The sequence below is a fragment of the Hippoglossus stenolepis genome, chromosome 12 (genome assembly GCF_022539355.2).
Source record: "Hippoglossus stenolepis isolate QCI-W04-F060 chromosome 12, HSTE1.2, whole genome shotgun sequence".
Classification (NCBI taxonomy): Eukaryota; Metazoa; Chordata; class Actinopteri; order Pleuronectiformes; family Pleuronectidae; genus Hippoglossus; species Hippoglossus stenolepis.
Window position 1 is genome coordinate 12,243,186 of NC_061494.1, and position 25,267 is coordinate 12,268,452.

The 25,267-nt window shown below is 39.7% G+C and overlaps 1 protein-coding gene across 1 annotated transcript; it reads right to left on the bottom strand.

Moving 5' to 3' along the window:
- Window positions 1-1,018: 1,018 nt before the first annotated feature.
- On the bottom strand, window positions 1,019-25,192 carry lrrc1 (leucine rich repeat containing 1). Its single transcript, XM_035172073.2, has 14 exons — window positions 24,531-25,192; window positions 15,981-16,098; window positions 15,319-15,397; window positions 13,091-13,180; window positions 9,335-9,391; window positions 9,065-9,128; window positions 8,284-8,358; window positions 7,809-7,953; window positions 7,226-7,344; window positions 6,815-6,898; window positions 4,959-5,074; window positions 4,218-4,390; window positions 2,931-3,070; window positions 1,019-2,460 (listed from the first exon to the last, which is right to left on the bottom strand). Exons 1-14 carry the CDS (start codon window positions 24,687-24,689, stop codon window positions 2,302-2,304), a joined length of 1,578 nt encoding a protein of 525 aa, XP_035027964.1. The 5' UTR covers window positions 24,690-25,192; the 3' UTR covers window positions 1,019-2,301.
- Window positions 25,193-25,267: the final 75 nt, after the last annotated feature.

A 25,267-nucleotide genomic window follows, 5' to 3' on the forward strand; every position in this document is an offset into this window, starting at 1 on the left:
TGTTGCTGGAAATTTGATTTCAAAGTAATGGCTTTGAGGGAAATTGCCAGTGGTGATGATCAGTGGTAAATAAGCCTCATGAAAGCATCCATCATCTTCAATGTAAATTGGTCATTGGTAAGGTGGAATATAGAGAAGGGAGCCACACGTTTTCTTTAAGCTCATCCTGGGTGGAATCTTATTGAGAGCAGCTGAAAATCAAACACTTGCATAAAATGCTGCCTGACTATTCATAATGCAAATGGGTTCTGCACCAGGAGCCATAATCAGTCTTTTCTTGTTGGAATAACTGCTTTGAAAACAAGCACAGAAGCTGGATCCCCAAAAGCTATTTCTCTCTCTGTCTCCCTCTCTGCCTTTTGCAGAATTCTGTCAGGATGACATGTGTTGAAATGTGTTTGTCTCAGTGAAGGCCAACTGAAGTTCTAATCCATCCATTATACCAACCGGTTAGTACCTGAAACTGAACACCAGTATCAGCTCTTCAATAAAAATAACAAAGTCTTACTGGTATTAGCATTCAAATATTATTTTTAAATAGCTGATACTTTCAAGAGAATTATAGTTTAACACCAGCTTGCTGATCTTCAAATGGCTAATAACAAATAAATTATCACTGTAATTAGATCCTTGGATTTGTAGTTTCACTGTATTTGGGATGTGATGAGCACAAATAGATAAAAAATGTATAAGTACACATAAACATTCATATACTAATATATTAATAACATGACAGCATCAGTACATTTAGCACGTGCAGGGCAGACAAGTCATATGTGGCACATGCTGGTAAACATTACAGAAACATCATGCACTTCTGGACACACAAAACAAGCAATGGAGGGATCAGGTTGTGGAACATCCATCTTATCAATATATTATTTTATTGATCATTATTTTGTGGATAGTGAGAGAGATCACACCAAATGTATTGACATTTAAAAGTTAGGTAAATTAAACTGAACTAAGATGACAGTCTTTAGCTGACTAATCAAATTGAAGGAACAACAACATGTAGTTTGGTGTTGCACTCATTTTATTGATCAGTGGTTAAAAACTCATCCAGATCTCAGGGCCCAGCGCCCGTGTTGAGATCCGTCTTGTGCAGTTTGATCAGAAAATAATTAAAAACATAAAAACCAACACTTGAACCAATTTCTCTGGTCCACTTTTTTGCAATCAGTTTAAAACAAAAATAAAACAACTTATCATGTACCATATAAAATAAGAATAAGATCTGAGAAACACTAAGAAGTGCATTAAAGTGGAACTTCTAAAAACTGCTTTTTTTAGAGGATGTTATCCTTGCGGTACAAACCTCACTTTCACCAAATGTCCCGAAAAAGGAAAACCTTTTCAAAATAAAATACAGCTGGTTTTGGCATCTATTTGAGAAAATATGGCAAAGCAGTGAAGCACAGCACATATAAATAATATAGCATTTGTTATTTCTGCATAATTGCATTGCAGGTGAGTTTTTTAAGTTGATGCGCAGCACTTAAATCCAAACCTAATTAATTAAATCAAATATTCATTATCCAAAATAAAAGTCTAGATATTTTACACATAAACAAAAAGAGGATTCAAGGCCATTCACTCGCGCGATGACAGTTTGAATAAGACATTAGTGACTGTTTTTTGTTCATTGCTTTGATTTAAGAAGAAAAAGAAAAGAAAAAAGTACCAAGTTTGAAACAGAGAAGAAAACGTTTGAAAATCTGAAACTGATTAAGAAAATTACTATACATTTTTATTTACATCCGAGCTGCCGAAAAGTATAAAAGTATCAATATTCACAAAAGACTATACAATAATCCTTAATCAGTAGGTCCAAAAAAATCCTGCGCATTTGCTCAAAATGTAAAAAGAAGTATTTACCCAGTGTTTTAAAAATAGATATAGAACAAATATATATAATACATTTAAGAAGGTTTGACCATATTATAAAGACTTATAATAGTGCAACTACCTAATGTATATTTTTTTTAAAAGAGGCATTTAAAAAAAGTATTAAATCATTAAAATATCTTTTAAAAGGAGCATCTCTGTGCAGATTATTGCTGTGGACGTTCATTAAAAAGAGGAAGGCACAGCAGCCCTGGTCGACTAGAGTCGAAGACGTTTTACACAGGACTCGAGATGGAGTAAGGTTACAGGCGTCCCGGGGTTTTATCAGAGGAGAGGGAGGCCACACCGGGGGTTTGTAGGTAAAAGAATAAAAAAGGAGAGGAGGGGGCTGTGCAGGACGACACGGTGACACACAGGAGGTAAAAAACATTTCTGAGGTAAAAAAAAAAACGGTCACACAGACGTGGTCACTCTGTCTGCAGCGTTATTGACCTCGTTTTTGTTGGAGTCCAGGCCTTTGGCAGCGTTCAGGTCATTGCGGAGGTTCTCGGCCGCTTTCTTCATCGTCTTCAGCTCGCCGGGGTGAGGCGTGGCCCGCCGCAGGAGAGTTCCCTGTGGGAAGGACAGATTCACATTATTGCTGTAACTGCAGCCACTTTTGCCAAGGAGGTTATGTTCTCACCCCTGTCCGTTTGTTGGTTGTTTTTTTGTTTGTTTGTAAGCAATGTTACGCAAAATCTACTGGACAGTTTACTACGAAACTTGGTGGAAGGATGCGATATTGATCAGGAAAGAATCCCTTAAATTCTGGCACAGATCCACATCAGGGGTTAGGGGAGTTAGACAGTAAATGGCATTTTTCCCCATTAACTTAACTTGATTAAGGTCATACTCTGAATAAGCAACAATCAAAACAAGACCCGTGGAGTATTCCTTATGTGGTATTATGTAGACACGTATCAAAATCAGAACGTCCTAAACAAGTTTCCATGAAAGCACAACACAACACATACAGCAGTTACCAACTTCTTGCTTTTCTATCACTATTTGCCATATCATGCCCAGGAGCTCGCCGCTCTCACCTTGTCGTCATCCTCATCCTCATCATCATCCAGGAAGTGAATGGCACTGATCCTGTTCACGGCTTTGTTGTCCCACGTGTCGTCTGCCTGGTCATTCACGAGGCTCTCCACGGCTCCGAAGCGGGCAAGATTGTCAGAGCCTGGAATTTTTTTTTTTTTTTTCAAGAGACAACACAGATTCTTATTGCTGGAATTCATGCATGCATAACATACTAATTTGGTGAGGTGAATATTTTTGAGATTAAAAATCAATATGGCTGTTATGATTGCAATCTGCCAACTCAAGAAATGAAAGCTGTCACATAACCCAGCACTTATAAGAGAGAGCCTGAAACTGCCAGATCACAGTTTCAAATCCCAGCTTAGTCACAGGCTTACAGCAACGCAATCTTCCCTGCCCCCAACTTCAGTTTCAGCCTCACACGTCTGACCTCCGCCCATCTTACAGCTGCATCTCTCCCACAAGAGAGAGAGACACTGCATGTCACAGAAATTAAATGAATAAATGCACTGGGATTTTTTTGGTGAAGAAACAAACTTCTTTTGTTTTCTTCCACAGCAAAATCTTTTTAAATGCAAACTACAGTGATATGAAGCATTTCGCAGCGAATCGCCAATACTCCACTGATTTACATGCAAGTCTGGGGATGACCGCAAAGAAAAAAGACATTACAATAAACGGTCCTATCAGGGAGAGCTAGAGCTGGTCCTCAGCCGCATCTATACACCCAGTGGGCGAGCTTTTAATGGCAGCCGGCCAGCCGCTGCTAAGCCTCTTTAGCTGTCCAATCCACCGCATTTCTGAAAAACATAACCAAGGAGGGCCTCAAGGGACAGGAGGGGGCCTGATCTGTTAGAGGAGCTGTGATCCCTTACAGGACCTCATAATCGACAGATACTGCAGGGAAGGATCAGAAGGCGCCGAACACACTGTGCTTCCCCGAGCAGATCATGTGATAATGTCACAAAAACTGCAGGGCACTAGATAAGCGGAGATGATGCAAGAAGTGATGAGGAATATTACTCAAATGTCGCAGCGCTGGCAACGAGTCCTTTCACTCTAGAAGAGGCCTGACACATTAGGAGCATGGAGACACTGATCTTGCATAATCTACATTACATATACATACAAAAAGTACATGTGCAAAGAAGCACTGGTTATGAACACATCAGTTAAACTTCAACCAGTCCAGTATGAGCGTTTATATCAACTGCTCCTGAATTCATGATTTGGTTATTCAAACCTTGTGAGTCTTATCTGAGGCTTCCTCTTGTTACAGACATTACCTTTAAGGTCTGACTCACACGGCTGCTGAGGCAACAGCACGCAGGTGAGCACCTTCTCGCCTGAGTCTGGGTCCTCGTCTGTCTGGAAGGTGAGGAGAGGCTGCGACTGGTTCTCTGACAACCACAAGGCCTTCAGCCGTAGTGTGGTCAGCGACATGGGTAAGTGGATGAGCCTGAAAACAAAAAGGAAATGTATATCACTAACCAGCTCAAATACTGTAATACATAAATAAACCACTAGATACCTGCGGGTTCTTACTTTCACAACACTGTCGTGTTAAAGGTGTACAATTTGTAATCGCGTGGCATTTGGATGAGGAACTTGACAGTTGTTTTGACAGTGGGCAGGAAACAATCCCCAGACTCAGAGGTGAACATGTCAGTGTTCGTCAGTGTGTGTGTGTGTTCGTGTCTGCCTGCGTGTGACTCAAGCCGCAAGAATTGCTGCAGACAATCAAAGCAGGTAGCGACAGAGAATCAGAGACGGAACAACCTCTGACTGACAGTGAGTGAGTAATGTATCGTCAATAGCTCCGAAAGTACAAAGTATTTAATCACATATTTGTCGAGTATGATAAAATAATGAGAAATGTATATTTTTTGTAATAAAAAACATTGGTTTATTTTTGCTGTTTTATATATTTTTTGAAGAATCAGTCTTTACTCTCTACTCGAGCAGAGTGTGCTTTTGCTGAGAAGTTGGTATAAACTACTCTCTCCACCTTGTTGCACATACGGTACCTATTTCCAGAGACGTCGAACACGTGCAGTTCTGTGGCCTGTGACAGCTCTGACGGTATCCTTGTCAGTCTGTTCTCTCGTACGCAGAAGACATTCAGACTGCTGCAGCCACCAATCTATGAAACAGAGGAGACATCATAATCATTAGGCTGCAGAATCAGTCACAGTAAAAGCTGCTCTCAGACATGTCCTGAATTTTCAGGAGGGGCTGTATGCAGGATCACAAATGTCCAAGTCAGTTTTCCCAGACATTTTAGGGAACCTTTCCTGCAGCTCTCCCTGGTTAAATGTCTGGAAATGTATCAAATGAAAATGTCCCAGTGAGCCCATATGAGAATTTTTTTTTATTTAGTCTAAAAACATGTGTATTAAATCTTGACAAAGGACAAAAGAAGAATCCAGAGTAACTGTGTCGTCACTCTTTGTGCATGTTGTCCCAGTATTGGTGATCTCAATGACCGACTAAATGTCAATGGACTGTGGCAGCGGGACCTAAAATTAGGAACAATTAGTCCTGGTAGGCGGACAAGGCAGAGACTTGGTGGTGCCGCTGAACTGCAGTTGTAATCTATTAATCTGCTCAGGAGCAGGATACCAGCAGATTCATCATGTTAAAAGGAGCAGGTTAAGCTCATCATCTACACGAGTAAATATGATTAAGTGCTCAATGTGTTCACAGGACTGAGAAGACTCAATGGTAAATTAAGTAGAAGGAATAAACAATAGGTTTTGCATCATTTATAATATATAACAAGATGATTTCATCTCAGTGTAAACAAGGAAAAAAGTGCCAGGAGCAGTTCATTAACAATCATTGAAATCCATAAAACTGAGCCTATGGTCAAGTAGCTCAGCTGAGCACAGATCAATACATGGGCCGTGGCTACACTATGATTGTTAAGAGACGTCATGCAAAGCTGCTTTGAGAAAACAGTGACACCATCGATTCATTATCCGGACCAAGTGTGTTGGACTGTTATTATTCTCCAAACACTGCAGTCTTTGCATCATTAAGACACAGGCTCATTGTACGACGTCTCAAGAAGCCTTTCAGACGAAGCTTTCAACCAGGCGTGCCCTCACTGAAGCAGACAAGAGGCTAGAGAAGCACGTCACATAGAAAAACAACAGAGACACTCAGACGGAGCTGAGCAAACCGAGAGCACTGAGCAGTAGAGGGAAGAGCATTGTTGATTCGACACGTGAGGGAACTCTAATCCAGACAATAAATCTCACCATCCCTCTTAACTGATGCAATTAAACATTATTTTTGTGTATATATATATAGTTATATATAGTTTTATAGTTTATAGTATATATATAGTTCCTGTCTAACCTGCAACAAGAAAAGTCACAGCAGCTGCAGCTTTGACCTGAGGATGAACAATGTGTCGATGAGCAACATGTACAGAAACAGAAAGTAATCGTATCTGAAAAATGTCGACACTTGCACCACCTCCAGACGACAAGTGTTACAGCTCCTGTTTTTGTGGATTTGTAGTTTTTGGACCTTAAATTCCACCTTTTGTATAAACATGCAAAATGTAAGATGTTTGTTAAATGATTCAGTTGATCACTAGGAGGATTTTTCTGAGGGCCATCATGTCTCATTTGTCTTTCTGGTTTCTTTGGTGAGGAAAGGACAGGTACCAGTCTGGGTTGAATCATTTCTGTGCTCAGCACTAAATATTTCAACGACAAACGTGGTTCATATTTATTCGTAGAAGAGTTATCTCTGGATTGAAAGACACACAGTTTTGGTACTTACATATTTACATTGTGAGTGTTTTGGTTGTACCTCTCAACTCACACTGCTTTTCATTGAAAAGGAGTTGGTTGATATTAGGTAAGCTCACCTCGTTGGGTAACGACAGTAGCTGGTTTCTGTCACAGTTGAAGTTGGAAAGTAGCTTTAGTTTCCCGACACTCCTTGGCAAACCCTGTAACAAAAAGATCAAATTAAAGATTAAAAACAAGACTTTAAAAATAATTTCTGTCTCAGGTTTTAAAAACCACAAAAGAGTATTTCTTTATTTCATTTCATTTAAGTTCTTATTACTTGATTTGAAAATTAAACCAATGGATCAGTTCAAATGAATGCGTTTCGTTAACATTCCAGATGTTTAACATGTCAGGATAGCAACGGATGTCTCAGTAAACATTTAAACAATGTGTAACTCAACAGCCTGTACAACAGCAAACCTGTGGCAGTACTAATACCACAGGGCTCCCATTGCATTTTGAAGACTGTGCATTAGCAGACAAACCTGTAGATGGTTCTCTGTGAGCACAAGTTCAGTGAGACTTTCACAGTTGCCAATGCTCTCTGGAAGATAAGTTAGTTTGTTCTGATCAGCCTTCAGGATCGAAAGTTTCCGTAGTTTTCCTGCAGGGAAAGAAAATATTTTAAACCTTGATTCGACATTAATGAGCAGGCTGACGAGGCAGTTACTGTGACATTGTGGGAAATGTTTGTTGCTGCTTCTCAAAATTGGTATTTATTTTTAGCCATTTACTTTCAATCCATTAATTTGGCACTGACAATAAGTGCATAAAACCAGCAAAATGTAAAAATCATCCAATATATGACTGCAAGCAGTGCAACAGTACCGGTCCTGATGGGGTTTGGTCCTTGTCACATTGATGCAGACACCAAAGCATATTGTTTCACAACATACAGTTCATGTAGCATCTAATAATTCATGGGTTTCACATATAAAAATGCTGATAAGCCATTTAAATGAAAAGTAAAAATCTATATTATCCCATATGTGAGAATTACCCAGTGATAACAAATAGCCGATTAAACAAGCCTATACAAATACTCTTGGGGAGAAAGCACATGCTTACCAATGCTGTCAGGTAGAGCATCAATGACGTTCTGAGAAACCAGCAGGTCAGTCAGTGACAGCAGACCCCCCAGCTCCTCAGGGAGGTGCACCAGTTTGTTTTCTGACACATCTAGACACAGCAGGCTCTTCATACTGCCCATCTCCTGAGGTTCAGAGCACACACTTATTGTTACAATGATACAGTAGCAGATACTATATAGAGATAGCATTTGCCTCATTTAATTTCAGGACACAAGAGTTATCTGTCCGCTCTGATAACCTTAATATGCCTTTAGATTTATAAATTAATCACTGCACTGAATTTATAGTCCGACACGACATTAAGGCTTTGGCCACATGTAGTAAATAACTTGACTCCAAGACCAGTCATTGATTTTCTGGTCACACTTATTTATTTTCATTGTTGAAAGTCACTACATGGAAGTGTGATACTTATATTAATAAGAGAAAAATATTTTGCATGCATTGCTTACTGCAGGTATTTCGACCAACTGGTTTCCATCCAGCCATAAGTCCTTTAAGCTGACGAGACAGCCTATCGACTCGGGCTGTGTGCGAGGAAGAGATGTAGAGAGAGAGCCAGGACAATAGAAGAGACAGAGACAACAAAGCAAACATTTAGTATTGACAATATACTTCAATTTTGTCTTCTTTAAATCAAATTCATGGTTCACACACAGCAAAGTGCAAACCACTGGAGACATAAACACAATAAACTTGCTAAAATGAAATAATGGATCCACAATTCTACAACATACTTTAATCGATACTTTTTCATGTTTTTGGATATATTGCTTCTTCAAGAGGGTATTACGCCTTTTGGCCTGCTTTAAGGCATAATGGCTGCCTTTACATTGAATGCATGTAACAGCTGCCCCAAATGTTAATTATAACAACCGTGAGTACAAAAAACAACTAAATATATAAATACTTGATGTAGTTTGATGTAGAAAAACCTGAGGAATAAAGTGTCACGCAGATAAAAAGCCATTTCAGCGCCCTAGTCTGACTTTGCATGATCTGTGAGTAAATCATTCACCATCGGAGTTAGACGGCTCACATAAGATTACAACTTAAAACCGGAGCTCAAAGCAGATGGTCCTCCTCCCATCTGCGTGATAAGAGGGGAAAGCTGTTCTCGAGGGATGCTAATCTACTTGGACATGGCAAGAACAAGGAAATGGGGGGAAAAAGTTTTGTTCTGCTCGGTTTGGCCACGTGTTATTCCTCTGACTGAACAAATACAACACTTACCAGATTGTACAGTTCATTATTTCCTAGGTCGAGTTCTTCAAGTCTATGGAGCAGAGATAGTGACCTGTGGGTGACAGATGCAAGGGAGGATAACATGAAATAAAAGCCACAATATAAATGCAGCAAGTTCAAAGGTCACGTTGGTCCTTGAAATGTAGGTTTAAAGCTTCTCACTTATACTACGGCACACAGACTAAACTTTGGAGAAATATGACACAGCAATTCATACATATTTAGAGATATCAACACTGCAGTTGGCTGAATACTTACTCTGGTAGGAATGTGAGCAGATTTTCTCTGAGTTCTAGTGATACCAAATTGGAAAGGCTGTAATGATGAACAAAAACAAAAGATTATTATACGCTTCTGAAATCTGGCATGAAAACATGTGGTTTCTCCACAAACTACTCCTAATATCTCCTCTAAACACAGATAAACATTAAACATGATGCTCTTGAAAGTCTCTAAAACAATAACAGCTAAATCACGGTGTGTAACGTCACATCACAATCAGATATCAGAGAGCAGGAAGTAGTTTAGAGGTGTGTCACTCTTATCAGGCTCCTAAAATTGCAGCAGCATAAACAACGGCTTCAAGTTTAAATGAAGAGCAAATATGTGTTAAATAGCTGTCTCAGACCAAAGTACAGTACAGTGCTGTGAACGCAGGCCTCAGTGTTGTGCAAGTAACTAATTACTGGAGTTTTTACAACACCAGTCAAGTAGCACAGCACAAAGTCCATTGTGTTGATGTGTCTTCTTCTTTTTCATCAGCATTTTCCGGATTTTAAATATCAAGACAAACATTATGAGTTAAACATTTGCTAATGACTTGTTTTTAAAGCCTTCAACGTAAAAACAACAGGCCTAGTTTGACGAAGCAGCGCGGGATCATGGGAGTTCATCTTCACCACCGTGACGTGACTCAGACGCAAATCATTTTCACAAAGTATATTTCACATTAGCACAACAGTATTGAATAAACGGGATCCATTACGATTGACCAAAAGTGGAAGGAAAAAACTATCTAACTGGCTAGAAGTGTGTTCTTCCTTTGTCATATGTTGTTTGCCCTGGAAGTTATAGCCAAGACGGGCAAAGCCACTGGTAAAGAGGGAATGATGCAATTAAAAGGCGGCCAAAATGAAAATTCCTTTTACATTGAATAATATTGTGTATTTCTCAGGGTTTGAACACTGTTGGAAACATTTTGGATAATGTAAGATCGCAAGTCAACAACAAAAGGTCAAATTGTTTTTAAACATTGTAATGAAGAATTGTTAAATATTATATCTATACTAGTGGCACTGTCGTTTCCATACCTAGTAGGTGTGTTTAAACCAGTTTTACTACTACTCGCTCATATTTCTTTATGTCAGTGTTTTTCCATTCACCACAGCAGATCACCCAGCCAGAGAATAAAATGAAATCTGTTCTTAGTCAACAGCTAAAAGATGTAAACAACCACCTAACTGCATCAGACGTCTCAGGTTTCTGTGAACACCATATATTGTTTTGAGTTGGAAAACACTCCCACCCCTGGAGATGATTGATGTATTTCAACAACTTTAGCATTTATCTTATCCACGTCTAAAAGCCCACAGCGCGTTTCTCCAACTGTGTTATGGTTTTCATTGTGTTCTTCTCTTGACAAAGAGCAGGCCTTAAGTCACCGCATTATGTAAGATAGATAAAGGACGTATGTGGGGCACATGCTGTGCTGTGAGGAAATGGGTGAGAGGAGATCTTCTTGAACTTTAGGTGACTTGGTCGGGAGGGAAATTTAATGTGTCTTTCAAAATAATGTAAACCAGTTCAGTTCGTAGCCGTTGCCATGGCAGACAACATGAACGATATGAGAAATGGATTTGTTAACTAAGAAGTGTGAAAAACATCCATTCATGAAAGGAAGCATATTTTTCTAAATATCTTTTGTTTGGGAGGACAAAGAATTAAATTCTGTATAAAAGGCTTCTGCTAGGAAGCACATGGTTTATAAGAGTGCAGACAACATAACAGAGGTATTATTAATGACATTTCCTAAGCAATATTCAGCAATATCCAGAGCAACCAATAACTTTAAATCTTTATTGAGTTTGGTTTTAAAAGTGTGTTTGAAGTTTGTTTACAATCAATAATCTTCTTCAAAGAAATCTATGGGTTGTGTCTCTTTCATAATCAAATTTTGTTCATAATCTAATTTATGTCTATCATTACCTTGTATAACATCACTTTAAGCCTAAAAAAAAAAAACATCTGGTCGGCATAGTGTTAAACTTGAAGTCTACAGTCATGACAAGTCTACAAATATCACAGTCAGGCTGTCATCATCCACCATTCTTACACTATCTCTGAGAGGTTAAGCAATAATCCTTAATTTATGGCACCATGGCAAGCTGAGACAAATCTCTGTTTAGTTTAGCTCCAACCATTTCAGCAGTTATCTAATGGTTAAAATATGCCGTACGGACTCAGCCAAAAAACATTTAAACAAACCGCCGATCACTAATCAACGTCAAAAAGTGCCTTCAAACAACACCTCTGTTGAGAATTAGTTTTTATCAGGTTTTTTTTCTTTATAATAAATCATGGTGTTTATTTCAAAAAAATTCTAATCTTAAGTGCTCATCTGGAGTAACTTCATCCCTTTAAATCCGTCTCTTTAACAGTTCAATTTCAGTTTCCCTTGACTTTTGAACTTTCACTAAAAACAACCCTCGTGGCAATTTGACCTAAAAGCACATACTTCAGTTATTAAATCCAATTATAACTGAACTCGACAATACAGGAGACCTCATAGGAATAAGAATGTGGGCAGACAGGAGGTTTTACTGCTCGAGATTATTTGCCATCTCACAAGACTTTTTGCCTTTTATGAAGGACAAAGCGGCCAAGGAGAGGACAGTGACTGATGTGGCTGTGAAGAGTAATGTGGTTGGTATGTTTTCTCCTACTGCAGAGAGAAATTATTTCAATCAGGGGAAAAGGACATGAGCTTATTTCCATACTGTAATAGTATTTATTACAGAAGGTAGGAAGAGGTATGAATGATCTGGAAACATGACATAACAGGATTTTTTGCAGGTTTCAACAAGTTACAATTAAGACTTTTTAAGACCATAATGAATTAAAAGAACTAAGTCGAGTACGACAGATATGAAGGAATCAGAGTCCCAGAAGAACTCACACTTTCACATAAATAAATATAAGGTGAAGGAGCTGAGTGGAGAATAACCCTTGATATAACATGTTATCTCTCTACTAACTACAGCCAGAGACAGTGGGTATCTATAGTCTTTCCCACAGCCAGGTATTGTAGTAGTGTACTGAGATCAACTCTGACCGAGGTGTGAGTAGTTATCAGATCAATGTTGGTCATATTTGTAGTTTTATTACAGTGTGCTGATATCTGTATCACTGACCAAGAACTGCAACACATGGAGTCAGTACAAACTACGCAAGCTGCTAAAAAAAGTATCTGAGAAAAACTAATTTTACAGGGCGACAGAAGTAGCAATAAATTAACATTATCACAATGAAGACCTTCCTAAATGTCTTAATCTCAACATAATATTTCATTACTTTTTAAGGCCGGAGATTCAGATTATTTAATTTACCACTTTTATTTTAGACTCCACGGAAACACTGGACACATTCTTGAATTCTGTCAGCAATGAGGGAAAGCTGTCATGTTACAATATGTAACACTTTCACACACAAGACTGCAATATTTTTTAAATATTTATCAAATTAAAGTAAAATTTGGTATTATCTAAACACGGCCAACAAAGAGACAAAGTGTGAGACCAGGAAATGCAGAGAGAGATGTGTAGGATGTTTTGTGACAAAAGTGCTTCGACATTGATGTTTATATAGACTTCAGGCCACTAGTGCTTTACCATTTGTTCAAAGTAATATAGGTATTCGTCACATTTGTTTACAATGAACACTTACACTTTTGCTTTTACCATGAAACTGTGTGGAACTGTTTTAGTGGCAAAGGGATGAAATGGTGCATGCACTTACTTTCCAATGTTTTCTGGAAGAACTTGCAATGAAATGTCATTGATGGAAAGGCATGTTAGATTCCGCAGCTCTGGAAAGCTTTCAGGTAACCTGTAAAAAAAAAGAAACACAGACACACAAAAGTGGCCACCATGTGAGATGAAAGCAGAGAAATTAAAGACTTTTGACATAAACAGCACAGATAAATATTGGTTACTTGAAAAAGAGGTAATAACCATGTGTTAATATAGCCGTTTTCAGACATGACCTACGGGTAAAATCCGGTGAATTGGCTACGGAGTTTACTCGAGTTTCCCTTTCACACATGCACAACACAGCGGGAGGTTCTCTGCACAGAAGCGTTCACAACAGCATCAAATCCTCTGCGTTATTCAGGTGAGAGGTGGAGCAGCCGGAGACAGGAAGTGCGCCGACACCGTCATCGGTTCTTATCACCACAAACTCTTTATTTACATCTTCGTGTCTTATACGTGTATGACACCACTTTTTGAACTGGGAGATATGTTTTCTTTTAGTAATTTTTCATTTTCATTTATCAACCCTCCCACTCGCTGGCGGTGAATCAAGCGGGGAATCCCCTGCCCGTTATATTGACTTTTCCTGGATTTCTACAGACTTTATACTAGGAGGCCAGGTGGATAAAGTCCGCAGAAACTATGGGGCATCTCACTCGGACATTTGTGCTGTGTTAAGCAAGGGTTTATCAGCACTTTAGGCAAGTCAGTGCACTCAGGTCTCCTAAAAACTGATTATATGTAGCTGCTCCCACTCCCATTTTTTAAGTGAATCCATCGTGTCCTTGTTCAAAACAAAACTTTATTTTGTCGAGTTCATACTTGCTTACATTATCCTCTTTAGTACTGCAGCGTGGCCAGATGGGACCACTTAGGTGCTACTTGTGGTCTCACTTTGATCAGTCACCGCAACAACTAATGTATGTCTGCATCCTTTGAGCTCTGGTTATCTACATTTTGGTGGAAGCCACTAATGTGCATGTAAATGCCTTTGAGCATCTTACACAAATGTGAGTGGCTTACTACGAGACTTCTGTCTAGTATTTCTCTCCAGAAAAAGTATTTGGAACGAACTTGAGCCAGAGATCAGGAAAGCTATCAACAAGTTTTAATAACTGACCAGACATCACCTGCAGCCTGCTGTTGTTTTTTGGACCCAGGCACATTCTCAAGTATGGAGCTTCATATAAACTAAAACTTACTAAAATAAACACAATGTCCAACCACTCAATTTTAAACTGGAACCTACCATCAATCTTTAAATGTCCTTTAATAACACAGACAGCGTCATCACAGTCATATTTCATGATGCTGTCAAGGTGTGTTTTTAAATACAAGACAGAAAATAATGAGGAGCTGAAAACCACACCCCAAAAAAACGTATTTTCCATCATAATTTCATATGTGAATAGAACTGTTATTCATATAGTTGAAGAATATTATTCCCACTCATTTATATCAGAAGAAATGACATCACATTCCAGCCAACCCACAGCCGTAACCACACCTTAACTATGAAACTGTTAAAACAGGAAGACTGGAAAATTAGATTACTACTGTGGGGGAAAAGGTGTGTGTGTGTGTGCGTGTGTGCGTGTGTGCGTGCGTGCGTGTGTACGTGTGTGTGTGTGTGTGTGTGTGTGTGTGTGTGTGTGTGTGTGTGTGTGTGTGTGTGTGTGTGTGTGTGTGTGTGTGTCGTGTGTGTGTACGTGTGTGTGTGTACGTGTGTGTGTGTACGTGTGTACATGTTCAAATACTATTCATTGTTGCCTCCTGAACTAGCAATGTGTTTTTTCACCCCTGCTGGGGTGCAAATTAGACAAAGTCTCACCCCCAACCAGAGGCAAACTATGCACAAATCTGCAATCTGCAAAGAAGAGTGTATGAATGTTCTTAGTGGGAGGAACAACAGCAGGGGAAGGGGTTTAAAAACATGCACAATGAGGACAATGGAAATATGAAATCCTCTCCACAAGAAGGGAGATATTTTTTTTATTTTCGCTCCCTGCTTTTCTCATTCCTATAATTTTTTAATCAAAGTAGATCAGTTTACTGACATAAACAAGTATGAAAATCAATAAATGTGAAATGTTCGGTTTTAGGAGCATTACAATCCTTGAAATGCGAATATTTGATAACAGACCACTTTCAAGTGCTACATATGACTGATATTTTTTTTTTATGAAAAGTGAAACACATGATCTGTGGGAGTACCTTGTTAATGGATTTCCACTGAAATCGGCCACTTGGAGGGCTTTGCAGTATGAAATGCTCTCTGGAATTTCCATAATATCTGAAAAACAGAAAATACACGTTACTACAACACAGGTCTTTAAACATGCTCCAACATTCACACATAAATACATAACACAATCAGCAATAGTTAAATTATATATATCAGAATAATGATTCAAATAAATATTATGCAATAAAGACAGTTATGTCAGGGATAAGCAATAAAAAAGTAACCCAGGTCTCTCTCCTCAATAAAATATACGACTCTGTAAAACATTTCCACTTTATCATGATTTAACATAAACTGGACAATGTGTTAAATGTCTGCACCTTCTTTTGGTTTGAATCTGTTTTTTCTCTCCAGCCACATCTGTGAACAGGCTTCTGCTCTGTGGTAGGATAACCCTTACCACTGTATCTGAAGGAATATGTGCGAGTCTATACAAACAGATTGGGATAGTCCCACTAATGCAAACCATGTTTTTCCTTTAGGATTGTTTCTTGCACAAGTTTCACTAATGAGGTGTAAATCTGTCAGTGTCGATCAATTGGTGAATTTAGTGCTGCCTGACTAAGCTGAATAAACACATTCTCGCAAATGAAAAAAATATGACTTATATGTGACTGTTTTCTCTTCTCACCATTTCGGGAGACATCCAGTTCTACCAGCTGCATGAAGTTTGCTATTTCTGGTGGAAGTCTCTGGATCTCGTTGTCACTCAGGCCGAGTTTTCTTAGTTTCACCAGCTGGAAAAATGGCTACAAGGTAAAAAAGAAAAAAAGAGATGTATCATCAGTACAAAGCTTCAAAATAAATCTGTCAGACACATTGAAAATAACATGTTTGAATAATACCAGCATCTTGTAAAGATGGTTAATTTGTGTTCTTGTAGCAGCATCCACCTTGTAAAATGTTTCAGAAACAATAATAATGTCTCAGTTTTTATGTTTAAAGCCAGTACACAGTCCCACAAGCCTTTTAAATTATTCTGGCTCATTAGACGTGTCAGGTTGACGTTGGGCTGGAGCTACTATGGAAACTGCATCAGATCCCCATGTTGTATGAAAAAAGATAAAAGGTGTAAGTTGACAGTGACAGTGAAGTGCAGTGTTTTCTTTTTTTATATTCTCAATAGAAACAATCAAATGAGTAATGCATCTGGATTGCAAGCAGGCAAAATGACATTAGATGACTGCAGGAATTGACTGTAACCGAAAGCAAGAAAAAGACTGAGGTTGAAGTCTTCTGGTCACAAAGATTTAGCATGAGAACATTTCTTTGTTCCTTATTATTCCTTTATTCCAAAGATACATGTCGACTGACTTGGACATGCTTTTTCTTTACTAAACGCCTGATTAACATAATGAATGCCTACCAGCTAGTCTGGCAACCCCCTAACAAAGGGTAACGTTAACAGGTAAAGGGAGAACTGAGGCCGACATTTCCTACATGTGCTGGAAGCAGTTGACCAATCATAACAGAGAGGGCCAGCTGGCCAATCAGAGCACACTGGGCTTTATCTCTTACCTTCTTGTCTTAAAGAAACAGGAGTTAAAACCAAGCGTTTCAGATCGTGTTTCCTTTAAAACAACGTTTGAGAAACAGTAACCATTTTTTATTTGTCTATTTTTAATTCACTCCTCCATCTCCAGTAACTTATTGAATTAGACAAAAAAAAACTCATACTTCACTGAGAAGCCATTCCTGAAAAAGTACAACTAACAAGAAAAACAACTCATAGAATGGTTAGGCTACAAGCTGCTGTGTAGACGTCCAAATATCCATATTTGTTGTCAGTTTGTGAGAACGACAGATCCAGTTGGCACAGTTATCCAAGAGGGCAAAAGCAATTATCACAAGCACATACTTGACGCCCATAACAAGCGCAGGCAGAGCCCTGCCTGTGTGGTGGTGGAGCAGGTAGCTCACAATGCTGTTTCAGGTTTCCCTCAAGTTTTGGCATAAACAGAACAGAAAAACTTCCCCTTTGGCCTTTATGCTGTATTTGCTGATGCCTGTTTCTAGTCAGCAAATCTCACCATGATTGTTCATCAAAGAATGCAGTTGATAAAACCAAACATTTACTTATTATTCAATCAATCAATCAATAACTGACATGACTGTTGACTTTTGATCTGCAGGTCTCTGCAATACTTCTATAACGATGTATATTTGATGTTGTAAAAACATGTCGCCATTGAAATCCATTGTAGCTAACATGAATTCAAGCTGCAAAAGCTTTTTACAACCACCTGTTTGATAATGCAACAGTAAACGTGTATTTTGAAACTGGTCTGGTGTTGCCCTGTTGTTCCCCTTTACACAACCTATTGCCTCACTCTTGACGCTTCAGGTAAATGTCACCTCATCAAGGCAATGATGAATAGAAAACTTGACTGGTCGGTTGACTTTCAACCCCTAACAAATATGTGAGGGGGTTGACAGTCATATGACTGGTTTGCACCTGCCTCAATAAATCATTGAGCAAATGTTTATCAAAGAATTGAGGGTTTAAATTGACCTACAAAGCATCCGTATCTCTGTTATACCTGTCCTAACCAAATATCTCCTAATCCTTATATTGCTATTAACCCTTTCACATAATGTCTGACCCTGCATATCTGACCCAACCCCACTTCCCTTTACTCCATTGTCATCGTCCATAACAATGTCTCACTGTTGACACTGTTAGATATCACTCAACCCTAGCTAAAAGGAAGGTTCATCATCATTGGTGCAGAGACCACAAATGCAGGTCATTATTGCACAATTTGCCTCAACTTCAATGCTCTAGCAGCCTTAATGATCTCTGATTCATTCTTATTGATTGCGACACTTGCAATAATATTTATTGCCAACACTTTCAATACAGAACCCGGTTGATAAGTGCTCTTCTTCTGGATGTTTAATGTGGGTAAGAAAAAGAAAAAAAAAGCTAGACTAACAGGCGACATTCAATGAAACGATAATGTTATCTGACTGTCAGATCTCCTGTTCATCTTAAGTCTTGGGTGTAAAGGCAATTTGTAAAATATGTTTGCATTTTAAAAACTCTTTGAGACACAGCTCATTGTCTGTGGACCATGTCCACAAACAGATCACATTTTAATAATGTGTGCACAATAAATAAAGCCCAAGAGTCCAAAAGTCAAACTCCACCCTGTTACAAAATGCACGTGTCATTCCAAGGTCTTAAGAAAGTTCAAACAGTCTCTAATCCATCATTCATCATGCAAACAAACCTGTGGATCCACAAGTAATCACTGTCTGAGCTTTCACAGCTTAACCATCTTGACTTCACTTACACTTACTAATAAAAAACACTGAGTAGGGATGGGAATTGGTAATATATTACTGACTTAGTCTGATTCTTTAACTATTCTTGATCGATTTCCTGTGTGGGGAACAAAAGTAGGGCGAGGCACGTTTTCAGCGTCAACACAAATTGTTTTATTATGTTTGAGTCTGAACACAGTAGAGAAGAACAGAGGTATGGCTGTAGCAATAGTCTGTCATCATCTCAAATGAACGAGATAATTTTTGTGGAGCATTCATTCTGATTGAAGTTTTCTTGGTCAAAGAAAAGATCAACTACTTCTGCCTGCATGGCTATAAAGTGACTATAATGTAAGATATTTGCCCTCTAATGAACATGCTGCTTGGTTAGGAAGCAGTGTCCAATACATGACAGAATTTAAACACAACTTGTCTAGTAAGATGCCTCAGTATATAAGGAGTGTTTTATCCTTTCTTGAAATGCATTTTCCAGACATTGTGACTGTCGCTGTTTCCATCTTTTTACATGAAATGAAGGCACGCTTAGGACAATTTCTTCTTTCTCCTCCACGACTCCTACTTGTCGCAAATTTCCAGCAGTGTAGACACTGATAAAAATAATTGAGGAACTCAATAGATTCAGATGTTTCAGATAATTTGGAACTAGTTTTTAACTTGAACCTTTATTCCATCTGTAATTGTCACTGCAGTCTCTATCTGCTACGTCGGTCTCCCAGTCACAAGTCAACAGCTCCAAAGATTTGCATCTGTCTCGATGATATCATCAAGGGAGTCTTGACTAGAACAGACTCGTTCATTTCCAGAAAACCAAACCTAAGTGTGACGGATCAGAAAAATATAGCAAATTCCCTTTTAGGGTTGAGAATATCAACATCAAACTTTTAACGGAAGCTACTGAAACTTTTCATCTGAAGCTATGCCTCTCCTTTATGAGGCAGCCATCACAGACAGAAGCAAACACAGGTTTCTTCAAAACCTTCACTACCAAGGACTCAAGAGACAAAAAAGGAAGAAGTATTGAGATACTACAGTATGCTTTTCTAATAATAATAATAATAGCTTGAATTTATATAGCGCCTTTCAAGAGACCTAAGGCCGCTTTACATATGTCCTCTTGATAAATATAAAGAGAGGTAACAAAGAGCAACATATAACCCATTCTTCAGTCGCTAACTTGTGACAGCCTTTGTGATTCCTGCATTTACATACTGACAGAGAGTAAACTTGTTAGTCCTGTTAGTGTCATTGAGCAACACGCCCCCAACACTCAACCATGTGTGACACACCAAAACAGTCTGAGTCAAGAATACATTACCCATTCTCCCAACTCCGAGTCAATATTTGAACCTTCAGTTTCACCCTTAGCAGTGTGTGCACTGCAGGTTGTCACCAAAAGCCATTAATGTATTCATGTAATACAAGATGCATGTTTGTAGTTAAGTATTAAATATTCTTACATAACCAATTTAATATGTATTAAACCGATGGGTTGATCTATTTGATAATGTTATTTATTATTGTAGAGTTTGCCATTTACAAGGATGAAGCTACATTTATACATTTAAATAATAGCTAGAATGGCACTCAGTAGAGTGCATGCCTCTACCAAGTCTCAAAAGTCCCTTTAAATTCAATCAAGTGGAACAAAATGGCATATGTTCACTAAACATGCCAGATTTGTTTTTAAATGAGAACCATGTCTTAGGAAATTGGGGGAAATGTTAAATTCTGATCCATGCCAAAATTTTACGAGTTCTTTCTTTCATGTCCCATCTGTAATCATACTGACAATCAAAAAACAAACAGACAAGAGAGAAAACTTAACCTCCTTGGCGGAGGTCAAAATAAAAAGATCAATTAAACCTCAAGTTGATGGTTTTGTTCCAGGCCACAACCCGACAGAAACACATGCTTAAGTATAAGAAATGAGTATTCGATGGTTAGTTAAGTCTAATTCAAGCTTCACTTTTACTTTGTGTGTAGGTTACATTTGCAGATGCAAGTGAATAACAGTGTAGGCAAGACATAAAACTGTCTCACCCACAACCACAGTCAAAAACTCCACAACTGCACTGCCCCTTGACCACAGCTCTTTCTTTGCAGTAACTTCTTGTTGATCACATCAGTTTCTCAGTTCAACAACCAGCTTCCTGCTTTGGGGTTCATAGAGCCACTATGTTCACCACTTTGAACATTTCATGAACCCTGTCGTGAACCCTGCAGCGTCCAGTCTCAGAGTGGATGGTGCTTCTTCTCACCATTACTGTGTGCATCAGTTTGTCCCCTCAAACACCTGCTGATGCTGCAATAATTGTATTCATTATTGATTCATCTCTGGATTGTTTTTTCTCATTTAATCATTTGGTCTTTAAAATAATGTCCTCCACAGTTTCCCCCAGAAAACGAGCCGACACATATAAGCTGAAGTAAAGTTTTTTGGGGGTTTTTCATGTTGTTGACCAACAAGTAAAGTTATTTCTGGTCATTTTATTTCTTATCAGAATGGAGAATATAATAATTTTTAGTGCTGCAACTATTGACACAAAATATCCCACAACTTGAGGTGTATTCACTCCAAACCCTAAATATATTTGATTCATTACCTTCACAGATGTTGTGTTTTAGTTTTGTCTGTCTGTTTGGATTACAGAAAAACTACTAGATGGTAGGGGTGTAACGGTACATCTATCCGAACCGAACATTTTCGGTACGGGCCTTTCAGTTCGCAGGTGTATCGAACGAATGCAGCAAGTTCACGTGCAGAACTTATTCTATGCATACGGGTCTCAAATGCGAGGGACAAATGCGAAGGCAACCGCAGACAAACAGGAGTTTGAAGACCCTCCCTCATCATTTAAGTCTGCTGTGTGGGAACACTTCAGTTTCACAGTCAACTATAATGACAGTTTCAATGGAGCGGTAGAGAACATTCATTTTATAACTGGTTGGACAGGTAAACACACTTAAACAGCCATGTAGTCTTGCATTCCACATCTTTGGTGCTGCTTAGTTTGACTCCTGTTTAATAAAGGAATGACAACCAGTCTGATTCAGCATAAGGGAAACTGAATAAAAAAGAGAAGAGATACTGTTTGCTAATTCAGTCCACTACCTCTGAACAAATAATACTTAAATAAAAAAGGAAATAGTTCCGAACCATTAAACATATTCGTACAAGCCTACACTTCATGTCTCCAAGACTTGGTCAGCATATTTGTCTTTGTAAAAACCACCGAAGCTATCTGCTCACGTTAAACTTGCCTCATCTTGTTAGCGTAAAAACACACCTTTGCCGTTTCATCTTTGCCTTTGTGCATGTTTTTATCTGCCCGCTGGTTGAAATGATTGACTTTGCAAATGTTAACTGTGTCAAGGCCTTGTTACATCATTGCCAATACAATAGTAAAGTTAAGTGGTCAGCATTTACTCAGCCAGCCACCTCCGAGGCAAATGCGATGAGGCCACACATGCAGCGAGGGCTGGAGTGGACGGATACAAAGGTTCATGCAGTTGGACGTTTCTTGGGTTCGCTCAGCAAGCATTGATGACATTAGTTACATGCCAGAGCACAATACACGGTTTCTCTTGTTGGCATGCACAAAAATACACTCCTCTAGCCTCTAAACATATTTAGAATATTTCCACACTGAGTATAGAGAATTGTCTAACTATTGTGTGCGTGTTGACAATGAGTACACCTGCCAATCACATCCGTGCAGACACAGAGGATGGATGGAGTTTTAACTATGCCGGCAGCTAGATTGTCAAATGTACTGCTTATGCTATGAGCTTCGGTTTATGGTTTTATTGGTCTGTATTTTTCAATTTAGGTCCATGACTCATTCGAAAACACTGGCACATACAACTGCATGAGTGACAACAAAACACATAATGCCGTCTTTGTTTTCCGTCAGAATACCTGTTCCTGTCTTTTCTTCTGCGGACAAAGTAAGCAGTGTGACACGACCACGGGAGGTTGCTAACATTATCTCTGTTTCATCACATTTCTATGGGCATGCCAAGCCTAGAAATATTTGTTTTCTGCCGTCCTTTCTTTCCTGTACCGTGTTCAAGCTGCTTCACTGTAAGTTCTCTTAGATGAAAAGCAAGAAAGACAGAGAGAAAGAAAGGCACAACACAGTCCCTCAATCCTATCAGCTTTTCATCTAAACCCACCATGGCTTCAGTTATATGAGGTCAGGACAGTTTCTCAAGGCGCTAAGTCTGAATCCGTATTCCCTCCACTTGTCAGGAACAGCTGTAAACCCAATATATTAGCAGCTTCACTCCTCCCCATGGAAGGTTACAGTAACAATAACTAACACAATTTACTCTTGCCTTAAAATGCACACTCCAGAGCGGAGGTGATACAACCATTGATAGCAAAAACCGGTTTGGCAACAAAAGTCAAAGGGACTATTCTAACAAACCACAAAGTCAGTAATCCTCTCTTTCACTATAGCAGGTGAAGGCTATAGGGTATAAATATCAGAAGACACCACAGGTCAGACTGTGTGATCTTCAGCTTCGCACACCAAATGATCCCTTAACTAGTATCGCACTTAATCCAGAGCAATGGGGTCACAAGTGAGGAGGCCCGCCTTCTGTATCTCCACCTCACCAAGCTGCATTGTTTCTATTCAACAAAAATAGATCCACTGTGATGGAGAACTTCAATCATCCTGTGATTCATTGCATCTGTGTCCCTAAAGGGTTACTGTCATCCAAGTCCTGGAATATCAATCCGAGAGTCAAGAGACAAATTATATTTAGAATTTTCATCACAGTCCAGTTGTGACCAATCTCAGTTCCCATCGTCTGATGACGAATTACCCTTTGGGGGCAACGGCCTATATTTTGGGGCTTCAAGTCAAACGTTTCTTGACACAAAACACAAACAGCGATACTTTTTGTGGGTGTTTAAGGTCCAGACAACATTTTGGCTAATCTCTATCAACAACGATTTAAAGATGAAGGCAGATAAATTAAAAAGTCGATATAGCCTATATGCATTGCAGTCAATGGGTTCCTCCACTGTTGCTCTCCACACGGACCGTTAACCTGCGGGCAACCAAAGCTTGAATAAAGCTCTTCATTGGTGCTGAATCGATTATTCCAATAAATACTGTTTTACTCACCCTGTAAATTGACAAATTGTTAGTGTCATTTATCAAGAAATGTACTGGTTACAGATTCTCCAATGCGAGATTTTTCTGCTTTACATAGAATGAATTGAACATTAATTGAACTCTTTAGGTGATCTCGAAAATTATCAATGAAAATAATCGTTTTGGGCACAGGTGTCGTATTTGTAAAGTGAAAACTTCTACCTGCTTGACAACCACACTCAGCTTAGTGTTGATATTTCACCTAAACCATGGAATAAATGTTCTAGTGCAACTAATCATAACCTTTGATTAACATCAGTGCACTGAATCATAATGATTCCTGCATCGTTGTTGACTGGAAAAGATCAGGTGCTCTTCACATTCATTCCCGGGTATCTCTGACCTCAGCCTGGGATCACCTGCCCTAACAGGTTTGACGTATCGCACACAATGTCTGGGACACCTGGGCCTCACGTAAAATATGTTTTATGTTCGAACCCTGACTCTGGCAAACGAGTTGAGTCAACCTGCGGTGGGTGGGAGGTGTAGTTCAGGGGGAATTTTCCACCTCCACAGTGCGCCTGCCTTGCTGATCTTGCATAATTATTGTCCCCGGGTCCCATCGGACTCTCACGGGATGTGTGATCAGCTCAGCTCGCAGCTCCGTGTCAGGGCCGCTTCCACACGTTACATGTGACCCAAAAATAAGCTGTACCCTGCCCCTGAACCTGCGGGTTCGAGCGGAAGCAGGAGGGGGGTGAAAAGCCTTTTTTCTTTCTGCTTACCTTGGGCAAGTCCCGGAGCTGGTTGGCATCCAGCAGCAGCTCCTCCAAACTCCGTCCGTAGCGATAAATCTCATCGGGCACAAACAGCAGGGAGCAGTGGCGTTTATCGATCATCTCCACATGACGGTTGCACCGCCACAGGGGGATACAGTTAAACATGACGGGGGAGCTGGGAATCAAACCTCGGACGCGGGCGATAAACAGAACAGCGAGGAAGAGGAGGATGCAACAGATTGCCTCAGACCGACCGGGACTAGATTGAGCGACAAGCCCGAGCGGAGCGATACTCACCCGCGAGTAAACACCGAAACTCCGGCTGTAAATAACACTTGCTAACGCTCGTCAGCTCGCAGCCAACATGGGGACGTCTCTCGCTCCGTCGTCCCCTCACTTTACTTCACTTTTCGGACACCTGTTTGTCGCTCGTCCTCCACCTCTCCGTCTCGCGGTTCTCTGTCAGCGTCAGGGGAAACACGGGCTACATCTCCGTGTCGGAGGCGGGCAGCGTTCGCGTTTTTTTCCGTCTCGTCCCGGAGTTAATTTCCTCTCCCGTCCAGTTTGTGACCCGGAACATTCACTCCCTCATTCCGATCCTACGTCACCGTTCCAGGCTGCTCCTCCCTCCGGTCCCTCCTCTGGATGGTCCCGTCCCGCACAGGGCCGCCACGCTGCCTCACAGGGGAGCAGGGGCAGCGCGGGAGGAGGGCCCCCCCGGGCTGAGGGAGACACCCCGAAGA

What these genes read in the sequence shown, in the direction of transcription:
- lrrc1 (XM_035172073.2), bottom strand. Translation starts at nt 24,689, where the DNA reads ATGTTTAACTGTATCCCCCTGTGGCGGTGCAACCGTCATGTGGAGATG. An exon ending in ACTGGATGTCTCCCGAAATG is followed by an intron (nt 15,398 to 15,980) that starts GTGAGAAGAGAA and finishes TCTGTTTTTCAG; the next exon opens with ATATTATGGAAATTCCAGAG. An exon ending in AGGATGAGGATGACGACAAG is followed by an intron (nt 2,461 to 2,930) that starts GTGAGAGCGGCG and finishes TCCTTCCCACAG; the next exon opens with GGAACTCTCCTGCGGCGGGC.